This window comes from Amphibalanus amphitrite, unplaced genomic scaffold (genome assembly GCF_019059575.1).
Source record: "Amphibalanus amphitrite isolate SeventyFive unplaced genomic scaffold, NRLGWU_Aamphi_draft 000153F_arrow, whole genome shotgun sequence".
NCBI lineage: Eukaryota > Metazoa > Arthropoda > Thecostraca > Balanomorpha > Balanidae > Amphibalanus > Amphibalanus amphitrite.
Window position 1 is genome coordinate 769,877 of NW_024881648.1, and position 12,479 is coordinate 782,355.

The following is a 12,479-nucleotide window of genomic DNA, read 5'->3' on the forward strand; positions in this document are numbered from 1 at the left end:
ATTGCTTCACGTGCAAAGAGAGAAAATTATCAGATGTCGTTTAACTGATTTGTTAAGCGTCTAAACGTTTAACAAACTGTTAAACGTCTAGTAGACATTTCGTCTAGTCTGAAACATGTATTTTTTACATAAAATGTATTTTTTACCTTTAAGTGCCCGAAAGATACCGGCGGTACGGGATAAAATCATTAAACCCCTCGTAGGTAGAAAAATCTTTTAAACGTTTCGCCTATCTGCTCGACGTTTAAAAGATTTGTTCTACCTACTCGCGGTTTAATATATATTAAACGTCTAGAAGACATTTTGTCTAGTCTGAAATATGGCGTATTTTTTATATAAAATGTAGTTTTACCTTTAAGCGCCCGAAACATATCGGCAGTACGGGATAAAATCATTAAACCACTCGTAGGTAGAAAAATTTGTTAAACGTCTCGTCGTCTCGCCTATCGGCTCGACGTTTAAAAGATTTGTTCTACCTACTCGCGGTTTAATATATACTCTACACAACGTTTTGACGTCCTCAGTTCTCTGGATGACCTCTGGCACCGGGCACGGGGATATCGTCGTGCCTCGCGAGTCGCGAATTTCACTCGACGCAACGATGGTATTAATGAAGCTTTGGGCTCACCTCTATAATTAAAAGCTAGATCGACTATTAGACAACCACAGTCCAAAACAATATAAGACACCCGTCAAATGGCTAGCTAGGTACCTACTCTGATATTAATTGTCTCGCATCGACGCCTACCGGAGAACCCTTTCGCGAGAGGACGGGTGTCTGCTCCTTGTTCGCTTTACACCTCTTCATTCCATTATACAGTATCTATCCATGAAATCCTGGGGTTTACGTTCCAGATACCGTCCCACATCACCTTCTGTCCCACTCTCAGACCCGGCAGCCACCACGGGTCGGACGGTGATGGGCGGCCCGGCTCGGCGGCGGGCGCCGGCTCGGCCGCCCGGCTCCGTTTATTTGTTTAGTTAGTGTGGCGTCAGTCGGTATATTTATGCCCGCCGCTCACCTTCCCTGCTGGTCGTGTAGGATGTCAGTCCGCGAACAACGGAACACGGTAGAGGCCGCACCAGCCGGCCCAGACCGAGACGGCTGGTGTGGGGAGGTATGGAGAGCAGAAGACGGATAGGTATGTTTCGTCTCTAACCTATCACCAGCCGGCAGCCCGTTTACCTTATGCGTTTATTACAAGAGAGTCCAGCTGCCAGAACAGTGAACACTGAGGCATCCCGAAACAAAATGAAAGCATCCCATTGGACTCGAATTCCGTCGCCGACCTGCGCATCCAGTCTGGGACGGTGCTCGCTCCACGGCTCCAGACCAACCCACCGCAGCGCCTCCAGACCCAGCCGCGTCCCAGGTGTCCCACGGTCCAGGACCACAGAACAGGGCTGCGGAGTCGGAGTCGGAGTCGGAGTCGATTTTGGAAACCCGAGCCGGAGTCGGCGTCGGAGTTACCGAAAATCCGTCGACTCCGCAGCCCTGCCAGGTGTGCGGAGCCGGAGTCGGAGTCGGAGTCGGAGTCGCCGAAAATCCATCGACTCCGCAGCCCCCCGCAGCCCCGGGACTTCACTAATTCTACTTTTGTTAACTGATCGGCTCCCATTACAGGCATCTACCTATCTCATTTTAGCGTTCCAGCCTCAGAACCGTACCGTTTTGGCCCGTTCAGCTGGAGCAGGCCGGTCCGGCAGACTGCTGCCGGCTCTGGCAGTACTCTTTAGTGCCCCGCCCAGGCCAATTAGCGCTACTCAAAGCGGGTGGGCACATTTCAGTGGCCAGGCGGGCCGTCTGGACGGTGCAGTGCTGTCGTCCTCCCGCAGCTGGCCCACGACTAAGAACACCACGCTGATTGGCCACTCATGGACCACGGTGTTCGGCTGGCTGCCCTGCTGCCTGCCACTCACATAAAGACAAAGTCAGCCGGGTGATTTGAGAGAGGATTAAGTGTATTTTCACCGGGGCCGACCAGTCTTCAGAAAAAGTAAGCTGGAATCTGGATGGATTATATTTTTCAATATTTCTAATGCACTCGGGAGCAGGAGATAAAATGCAATTGAGTTTGACACAGGCTCTATTTTGCTACTAGTAGTTTATATTGGTGACGTAAATCCTTAAAATTGTCAAAATATTATGAAAACCATAGATGAAGTCACTTGTCTGCTATGTTTACGCGTTTCTTTGTAATAAAGTCGCAGACGATTACCACTGACTGAGTGAAGGTATAAATTAGCTGTCGCTTTCGATTAAGAGATTCAGGATTACGAAACAAGTGCGCCATTAATGAATACTTCGCGATGTTGTGGTGGGCGGCCCGCGCTGTGCTCATTCGTAATTAAGCCGGATTTGTGTTGTAAAATACTTTAATTTCTTAATAATTAAGGGGATATAGTATATACTGGCAATTTTACTATACTTCACAATGGTCAATCACATGGTTAGCTGTCGCAATCTATTTTTAACTTAAGTACCGTTTTGTCCAGATGCTAGATTTGTCAATTGTCTGAAATCCTGAATTTGGTGTTGATGTGTACTTCGTTAAATGTTAATTGTGAATTAATTGTGCGGTTAGTATAATTGTACTTTTTATTTTATTTTCAGATGAGTTGGCATAGGAGAAGACGCAAAGTTGTGCCACCTCAAGAGTGGTCAGAAGCGTGAGCTGCAAACATTGATTTTGGCTGTGATCCTGCTCCAACTCGGCAGTCTTGATTTTGGCTTCCTAGAAGCATCCTGTATAAAATTTAATCCAGAAAAATGGTAAGCTGTTCAAAATGCTAAGCTGATCAATAAGATACTTTTGACGTATCATAACGTATATAGATACCACAGATATTATCACTTTATTTGACAGGATTTCAGCACTGATGGAACCATGATGGATCATCCGACAAGGATGGATGATCAGAGTCAGTTTTCTGTTTATCATTTTATTATGCTAGAGCCATTGCAATGGCCCATTTAATTTTATTGGTTATTCTAGATATAAGAAAAACATTTAACTGCAAGGCACAAGCATGTGTTAAGTCATATCCGCTGTTGTCACAGGTGCATTGGTACTGTGACATGGTCTCCTTTGATTTTAATATGAGTAACAGTTAATCCTTCATTAGCTTTTAAGTGATGATAGGTTAAGATGTTGATGGTAATTATTAAGTTAATAAGTTTCACTTTGTCCCATGCTGTACAGGATAGCATGTATGGCTGTCACAAGGTGTCATTCTAATTTGTTAATTTGTCATGCAAATGATTCTTCAGTAGGTATATTAAGGGAATGCCTGTCATGATCCAACTGATTAAGTAGAGAACACAAAGAATGAAACCTCATGATATCTATGAATGTCTTACATACTGCACAAGCACTTCTCTCTGGATGATTTTCTTAAATCTCAGCATTCCACTGACTTTTTCTGATTGTGATTTGGACTTACTTATACCTACCGTGTACCTGCCTTGTACCATGTAGAATACAAGTTACTTGAGGTGTTCTACACCTTTCTTGCCTGCTCTTTACTCTTTGCAGCATTTATTTTGTTGACTGGTCATGATCTTTTTAATTTTACTCTTATACAACATTTATTTTTGTTGACTGATCATGATAATTTTAATTCTGTAGGTAGTATGTACCTACTGCTAGTTTTCATTCATGCGTTTCATTTGGTGAGGTCAACTGGTAGATGATGGCTGCATTTGAATGCAAACCTTTATTCAGAAAAGTATATTGAACTTATTCTATTGGTACATGATTTGATGAAATAAGATATTGATTCCAACATTGCAACCATCAAGATAATAACCCATAATTTCAATGCAAACTTGGCCTGCTAAAGCTGACAAGACGAATAGACAAGTCTGTCTATTCGTCTTTTATGACAAGAACAAATTTTAGGTCATTCTGGGCTTCAACTTGTGACAGTGGCTGGAGGCTGTTTTGATAAGTCTCAACAAAAGTTTCATAGATGGAGGTAATTGAAATGTTTATTGATCATTGTTGGCACAGCACAGTGTAGAATAATACTGTGCCAGGCCCGGCACAAAAAAATATATCTCTGTGTCCGGCGGAATTGTCCCATGTGTACGCGTACGGTGCTGCTCGCCTGTAGTATCGACCGCTTACCGTCCGCCCTCTTATTGTCGGGAGGAAATGCCACTTGTGGCCGTTAAGGGGAGGCTCCGCGGGGTGGGAGGGCGACCGGTGCCGCGCGGAGAGTCGCGCGTGCTCTCCAGCGCTAGTTGGCAGATGACGTGAGATTTTCGGTTGACGATATTCAGTGTGAACCAGTTGGATGGATTGGATATTGATTGATGTTGTTTGATAGTTGATCCATTTGAGTGAGTGAATACTTAAAGCCATTACCGTCATTTGGTTTTATCGTTACATATGCTGAAATACCTAATTAGTTACGACAATGTACGATAAAAACATTTAACACGTTAGCTTGGCACAACGTCCGCGTTGCAGTTTTCTCCACTAAACTCTGTCTTCACCGCCTTAACTCTCTCCTATTTTACCCCTTTCTGCAGAGCTTTTTCGGGTTTGGTCAGAGTGCCGAGATCGACATCGTACTCGATGGCGCCGACACCCGGAAAATGGCCGACGTCAAGTCGGAGGACGGCAAGAAGGACCGCTACTACCTGTTCTACGACGGCGAGACCGTCGCCGGGAAGGTGCGGAGGGGTGTGGAATGGAGTAGGTTTGGGGGGAGGGGGAGGTGGGGGTGATAATGGGACGGAAATAGGGTGAAGCTGGGAGTACGGAGTATATGAAGCCGATCGCTTCTGCGGCAGCTTAGGATTTTTCATGGATGTGCGTACATTTTCGAGTCATGAACGGCTGGCCGTGATGCTTCTGTAATCCCACTGGGCTACATTATCACAGTGACCAAGTACGTTTGAAATATGCTCACTCCGCCTTGTCTTAAACAGTTACGGTTTATATATGAATATGTATGTGATGTGTCATTCCTTCACATCAGTACTGACTACTGACTCACCATATTACTAAAACCCGCCATTTTCACCCCGCAGGTCAACATCACACTAAAAAAGGCCGGCTCGAAGCTCGAACACCACGGCATCAAGATTGAGTTTATCGGTCAGATCGAGATGTACTACGACCGGGGCAACCACCACGAGTTCCTCTCACTGGTGAAGGAGCTGGCACGGCCTGGCGAGCTGCAGCAAAACGCCAGCTACCCGTTCGATTTTAACCAGGTGGAAAAGCCATACGAGAGCTACACGGGCTCCAACGTGCGGCTCAGGTGAGACAGAGCAGGGAGCGGTGGGTAGAGGGGATGACTGCGGGGAAAGCGGAGGATGGTGGTAGGAAGTGCTCCCTGGGACTGGGAGGGATGGGCCGCTGGTAGTAGGACCGTGGGTTCAACTTCAGGTGACTGCGCGCGTGTGTATGGTATGGGACGGGGCTTCTTTCCGTGACGGCAAAGGAGAAAGAAAGGATTGGCCGTATTCGCAAGGAAAGATCCTTGATATTGGGCATGGTGATGTTTGTTGAATTATGGCCAAGTCTTGCAAAATGAACATCAGATGTTCATTCAGAGGTTCCACAGATTCTGGGAGCAAACATAACATGGTGTATTACACATATTCATTTACACATAACCATAATTAAAGTAACGACCAGCAACGAGCCGGTCCAATATGGACAGACGCTCCGTCGATTCGAAACGGGCACGCCATAGCGGCTGCTGCAGTGCAGATAAGATTGTGGCGTGCTTTGTACACTGAGACTAGCCGCACCCAACGCCGATCATTCAACTACCTGTAAATATTCGGATTATACCGTGCTATCTTGTTTACACGTACAGATTGCAATAGGGAACGCTGTGATAGAGTTGAACTGTACCGCTCCTTGTGCGCCAACCGGGCTCCTTGGAGCATCTAGAAAAGTATTTTTCTTATCTCGATTCGGTTTCAACTGAAATAATTCGGTGATTGAACGATGCCATTAATCTGGATATATTGGGCCGTGGGTGGTATTAGATATTTGACAGAGGTTCTGTGGTTTGAGTTCGGGATTGTGTCGCTTTGTCAGTGACGGCCGACGGGTCCGGTTGGGATGCATCCCGGTTCGGGAGCGACTGCCATATCGTGGATGGGCTCGATTCGTTGACCATGTTCCGATCGCGTGGCATCGGAACACGACATAACCATAAAAGTGGCGCTCGTAAAACTGAATGTCACCATCGACCGGCAGCGCCCGGCCGACCCCACCCGCTCTGGAAACGGCCGTCGGCCCTGACCTTTCGTGCGTATCTCGTGGCAATGAGTTACGGAGGGTGGGGGGGGGGGGGGGGGCTGGAGGGTGATCAGTGACAACTCTTGACTGTATCCCATATTGGGGTAGCGTGCTGCACTGTATTTGATTGTTTTCATTCGACATGTAGTAATTATTGTAAATGTAGCCAATAATATCAGTAATTCATTCGAGCGAAAATAGCGCCAAAATATTTCTATAAATTAGGTGTGCCTCTATGCCTGTCTCCATCGTGTCCCACCGGTTTTCTGACGCCACCCCGCCCCCTGTTTTCAGGTACTTTTTGCGCGTGACGATCGTCCGACGACTCTCTGACCTGGTGCGGGAGATGGACATCGCGGTACACACGCTCTCACAGTACCCGGACATGAACACCAGCATCAAAATGGAGGTCGGCATCGAGGACTGCCTGCACATCGAGTTCGAGTACAACAAGTCCAAGTGAGTACGCCCGCAGGACGAGCTAGGAGAGCTGTGAAGAGGACAGAGCTGGGATGGGATACAGCTGTCTGTAGAAGGAAACTTTTGCTGAACTAGCTGCGGGGCTCCCGTCAGAATATGAATGATTTACGCTTCTTCGATAGGCCGCTCTTTTAGGAGCTCAGGTTCGAACGAGATCGATATTGGCTGTTGATTTGTAGCTCTAGCCCGTCTAGGTATTGAGATGCTTCGATATCTATATTACTATTTGAGGAGGGTGCGTCTGTCCGTTACCGAGGTCCCGACTTGGTGGTGCTTTGCGTGGACTACAGGCCAGACCGTTGCACCTAGCCCGGTGAAATTTGCACAACTTATAGATCAAAGATGCGCGACGTGCCTTTGAGGGGTCTCAGCTCGATCGGGTCGTTAGTGAGCGCGTGACGCGTGCCCAAAAAGTGCAAATTCGCGTCATAGACTTTACATGTATAAATCGGCGTGCGAAATCGGGCGAAAACGGCTAATTTTGGCCGACACGGGTCCAGTCCCCGTGCAATATCTTGGTGACCAGGGATCCGACCGGCACGGGGAAAACAGCATCGTGTACAGAATTGAACGGGCTATTGAATGGTGTGCAATGCAGAGGATAGCACGCGCCACGTGCACCGGAGAGGGCACTTTTATTTGAAAAATTGCGATCTTTGAGGGATTTTGGAATTAATTTTATTTTTAGGTGACCGTTAAATGGAGCGAGTTGAATCAACGCCTATTTGCAAGAGAAAGGTACCGCCTCTCATATAAAAATTGTGAAAAGCTGATTGATCCAAATCAAGGTGGTGCAAATCACAGGAGAAAATGGTGTTTGTCAATTTTTTGTGCCACTTTATTAATCACACGGGGTTTGCTGCATAACCTGATACCTTTGGCAATTGAATATGGTACCATTGGATAGAGCATTCAATTCTGTCCAATATTCACTCTTCATTTTTGCATGATTAGCAACAGTATCCTTAAAAATGTAAATGTTCCAAACCATTACATTGTCATTTTTAGCGAAATTCATCGATGGCCCTCAAAAGACTTCACGCCAGTTTTCGAATCATTCTAAAGTAGAACGCATGATAATACGACACGGGCACCTCGATGCGATGTATCTTTTTTTTTTTGTTTTATTACAAAGTGCTTGGCCGTCGAAAAGCAATCGAACCAAATGGATACCAGCCAAATCGACACAGACCAACCCAATACCCACGGGTCAAAAATAACCCTTCTTCGCGTTGCGGAGCACGCGGGTAATCCTAGTTTTCCCTATTTTTAACTGCTCTGTCGCTGTTTTACCGTTACTGTTGTCTGTTTGCAGATATCACTTAAAAGACGTTATTGTTGGGAAAATATATTTCCTGCTGGTACGGATAAAGATAAAACACATGGAGGTGGCCATCATCAAACGAGAAACCACCGGATCGGGTGAGTGAGGACGCGACAACGTCATCGACAAAGTCGGCTCGAGAAACTCGGCAGCGAGCTACGCTTCACGACGCTGCTGGTGTAGCTGTAATTCGTATTAGTAGCCGACGAACGTGCTATACGATGACGTGATTTAATCAAGCTGATCAGATATTCAAGCATATTGCCCGATACTGTTGTGTACTGCTCACAACTAAAGTAAATTATTCAATAAATATCCCCCAGTGTTCCACGTCAACCACCTGCCCCTCGACAAAATCATTTAGCCCAGTACACAGTACACACCCCTCACCCCCTTCCGCCCCCCTTCCCATTGTCGACAGGTCCAAACACATTCAACGAGAACGAGACGATCGCCAAGTACGAGATCATGGACGGCGCGCCGGTGCGGGGCGAGAGCATCCCGATCCGCGTCTTCCTGGCCGGCTACGACCTCACGCCTACCATGCGTGACATCAACAAGAAGTTCTCGGTGCGCTACTACCTGAACTTGGTGCTGGTAGATGAGGAGGACAGGAGGTACTTCAAACAGCAGGTGCGTGCGCGGCGGCCGGCTGGGATAGTGGGATACGGGACTGGGGAGGGGGAGGGTTGACGTGGGAGGGAGCTAACAGGAGTGGGCGCCGGGGTGGTCCGAATGCTATGTAACATTGAATCGAAAGATATGTCGATGGAATTTGAATTTCATCAGCGCGGTTGTTCAGCTGCTGTTCAGCGAGATATTAATGGGTGTTTTTTATATTATGTTAACCGAAATAACGAACCACGCTACCATTTGCATTGCCGTGCTCTTTACGCTCCCGATCTCTCAATGATCAGAATATGGCCGTGTTTGCACGTCACAGTATCCCGCGTGACCAAACATTGGAGCTGCCGCGCTGAGATCTGCCATGTTGCATAACCCAAGTAATCATAACAATTGGGCAATGTGGTGTCTCGTGACTGCGTGCTCGGAGGAGCCAGCCCTGGTCATCTGTGTGGTAACGTGGTGTGATATCATCACTGTTAGAACGTAAAGTAATTATCTTTGCGGGGAGCGGGTGACTGTGTGTGCTAACTCCTAGTCTGTTCCCCTGTGAAGGGCGAGCGGGCCACGGTGTACTCACCCCTCCGTTCCTCCCCACAGGAGATCACGCTATGGCGGAAGGGTGAGCGGGCGGCTGTGTACTGACCCCCCGTCCCTCCCCACAGGAGATAACCCTCTGGCGGAAGGGCGAGCGGGCGCGGCGCGTGCAGACCGACCAGCCGGCCACGGACGAGCCGCACACACCGCTCACCATCAACACGATCCAGAAACAGCTGGCCGAGGGCAACATCCAGACGCGGCCCAACACACTGCCCACGGTACGTGACGGCGCGGGGGGAGTCTAATCGACTGTGCATCGGTCAGGGACCAGGCGGCGGGCAGTGCGAAATATACGTGCTGTCCCGCAGGAACATGCCAGAATAAGACGTACACTGCAGCAACACCGCCTAAGTTGTAGTTTTTTTTTTGCCGTTACAATCTGAGATTAACGGAGGGCCCATCACTTATGAAACACTCAATTCCTTCGGTTAGGGCAGTGGTCGTTGACCGTTGTAGACTCGTGGCTCCCTTCTTTGAAGTTGGACCACGGATCACCAATCCATGGTTGGACATAGCACGAGCATTGACGGTCTCGAGGACCGATATGGTATCGTCTGAGCGGTATTGGATATTATGCGACGATTTCATCTACCAGTAATGTGACAGTGCTCTCTTCTCAATAGTCCATTAGTCTGGTCAGGAAGCTGAACTCACTGAGCCCGGTCGCGACGCGACAGCTGTGCACCAGTGATCGCCCAAGCGAAGTCGATTTGACCCGAGGTGGCGCTGGTGCCCTTCATTCCCACCTACTATACCTGCCTATCGCTGGCGTGCCTGGTGCTGCAGCAGTCGCAGGGACATTCAGCAATTGAGACTAGATGTTTACGGTTCGGTTTGGTAAAAAGGGATGTTTACGAGCGAGCGAGCGCAGCGAGCGAGCGAGTTCATACTGAATTAAGGGAAAATCCTGAGTATGAGCGGCCGGCCGGCCGGCCGTGGGGACGCTCTTCAAAAGCTAATATCTTAGGAACGGGACATCCGATTGACAAGCGGTCTTCTTTACTGAATGTCACTTGGACGTAAAAGTTCTGTGGTGTGATGGCCACCATGTGTTCTTGCCAACCACCGCACGTGGCGCGTGGTAAAGTTGGACATTTTTTAAGAACCCCCAAAATTGCAACCTCAATAACGGCACAACGGTTGGGCCGATTGAATTGAAACTCGGTACACAGTTAGGTCTCCATCAGATAATTCATCTGCATGTGTTAAGGTGGGGGTGCTACAGCACGTGCGCACGTGCAGGGGGCGCTCCCAGATCTCGAGAACGGCTGGGCCGATTGCGCTCAACTTTGGTACACGGTTGGGGACCAGAACAGTAGGGTGCCGTGCAAAAGTCAGTTTGGACCCCGCTTGCACGTGCGCACGTGCAGAATGCCGCTTCCAGATCTCAGGAACGGCTGGGCCGATTGCGTTCAAATTTGGCACACCGCTAGCGACCGGTTAGAAGGGTGCTTTGCACAAGCCCGTTGGAAGTACCCTCTCGCCCTTGCGCACGTGCAGGGCTCACTATCTCGCTCGCTCGTTCTTCGCCCAAAAGGCGTTTTACTGGTTACTGTGTAGCTTGGCATACCTGCTCACGACTAGAACACTGCTCCAACGCCCAGCCATAATACCCATTATACCCGCGGCAAGGGCCGATCTCTCGGCATTGTTCCACGAAATTTAAGCCATATTCCACGAAATGTGAGCCATAAGCTGCATTTCAGCTTAGTTGACGGGCGACTCGCGGACTCACCACATTTTTTCGACTGCGTCTCAACCACAGCTCATTGTTTGTGATAACTGAAAGGTCCATGTGGGCTCAGGCTACTTGTTTTCGGGACGATAGGGCATATTCAAAAGTATTTGTGTTTGAAAACTTGAGCCTCACATTCAGTTACGATGGGTTACCATGTCAAGTTTATCTCCGTCGTCCCCTCCTCTCGCACTAACGGCACTCATTTTCTGTCCGCCAGAGCCCTCAGACTCCCTCGGAGGCGGGCGAGGGCGGCGGCGGCGGCGCGGCGCCCGTGCCGCCCGGCGGCGCCGACACCGACCTCACCTCGCCCACTGACTCCACCGACGGCGGCGCCAGGAGCGAGGGGAACGACTAGACGGCCGCCGCCGCCACTCGGTGGCGCACATTCCCCTCGCCCTGGCTGTGGTCAGCGGCGGCGCGCGCGGCAGACGGACTGGAGGCCCGCCGCCCGCCGGCCGACGGCCCGCCAGGGTTTTGTATCGTGCTAGCTCAGAGCGTGCCCTGGCAGGTAGTGAGCTCCCGACTGGAACCGTTCTCACGGCGCCGAGGGAGGCCGGACCGCCGCGCGGCCAGACAGCGCCCTCAGAGCGTTATTGTTTGTTTTGTTTGGTAGTGCGCATTTACCTGCGAAATTGTAACATCGGCCTGGGCGGTGCGTTGATTTGGCGGAATACCACTTTATTTGTTTATCGTGAAGAGCTATTTTGAGGTATAGAGGATGGTGTGCATGCCGTACTGAGTGCTGAGGACATGTATGACGCTCGTGACTGCCGGTGCGGGGCGCCGCTGCTGCCCTGCTGCGGACTGTGCCGGCCGCGGCTGCCCCGCTGTGGACTGCCTCTGCGGAGACCGGGTCGGACCGGGTCAGACCGCCGTCGGCAGTGGTGCCGTCTGGCGGTCTGAGGTCTCCCAGTCCCGGCCGGTCGGGATACCCTGCTCGGGCCGGCCCGATGGGTGTATTCAGCCGGCCCGGCCCGGCGGGTGTATTCAGCCCGGTCCGGCGGATGTATTCAGCGCGGCCCGGTGGGTGTATTCAGCTGGCCCGGCGGGTGTATTCAGCCGGCCTGGCCCGGTGGGTGTATTCAGCCGGCCTGGCCCGGTGGGTGTATTCAGCCGGTCCGGTCCGGTGGGTGTATTCAGCCGGCCCGGTCCGGCCCACGGTAACCCCACGTGCCGCCTCGCGGGACTCAGTCGGCCTGTTGGCGTACGAGTGCGTGACGTAATGAACTATTCAATAAACTGCAGTATCCACGGTTGTGAGTGTTGTGTTTGTAGTCGTTAGTTTTAATGAGTGGCTCGTATTGCAATGCTTCCCTCGAACCATGGTGGATTGCGTACTGGTCGAGATATGCTATGCTACGCAATGATGGGAGGACGAGCAGATCATTGCGTAACCAAACAGTTTCATGCGTAGATTCGTGACGATGGACCTTCGGTTTATCTG

The 12,479-nt window shown here is 49.9% G+C and overlaps 1 protein-coding gene across 6 annotated transcripts; it reads left to right on the top strand.

Moving 5' to 3' along the window:
* The first annotated feature begins 1,774 nt into the window (after positions 1-1,774).
* On the top strand, positions 1,775-12,288 carry LOC122383048 (vacuolar protein sorting-associated protein 26B-like). Of its 6 annotated transcripts, none has more exons than XM_043369141.1 (9): positions 1,775-1,997; positions 2,615-2,773; positions 4,538-4,681; positions 5,042-5,274; positions 6,564-6,728; positions 8,065-8,171; positions 8,495-8,706; positions 9,363-9,515; positions 11,253-12,288. In XM_043369141.1, the coding sequence occupies exons 2-9, from the start codon at positions 2,771-2,773 to the stop codon at positions 11,388-11,390; spliced, it is 1,155 nt and encodes a 384-aa protein (XP_043225076.1). In that variant the 5' UTR covers positions 1,775-1,997; positions 2,615-2,770; the 3' UTR covers positions 11,391-12,288. The 6 variants fall into 6 exon arrangements, with proteins under 6 accessions (XP_043225076.1, XP_043225072.1, XP_043225074.1 ...); XM_043369137.1 differs by lacking the exon at positions 1,775-1,997 and adding an exon at positions 2,299-2,344; XM_043369139.1 differs by lacking the exon at positions 1,775-1,997 and adding an exon at positions 2,301-2,334.
* The last annotated feature ends 191 nt before the right edge of the window (positions 12,289-12,479 follow it).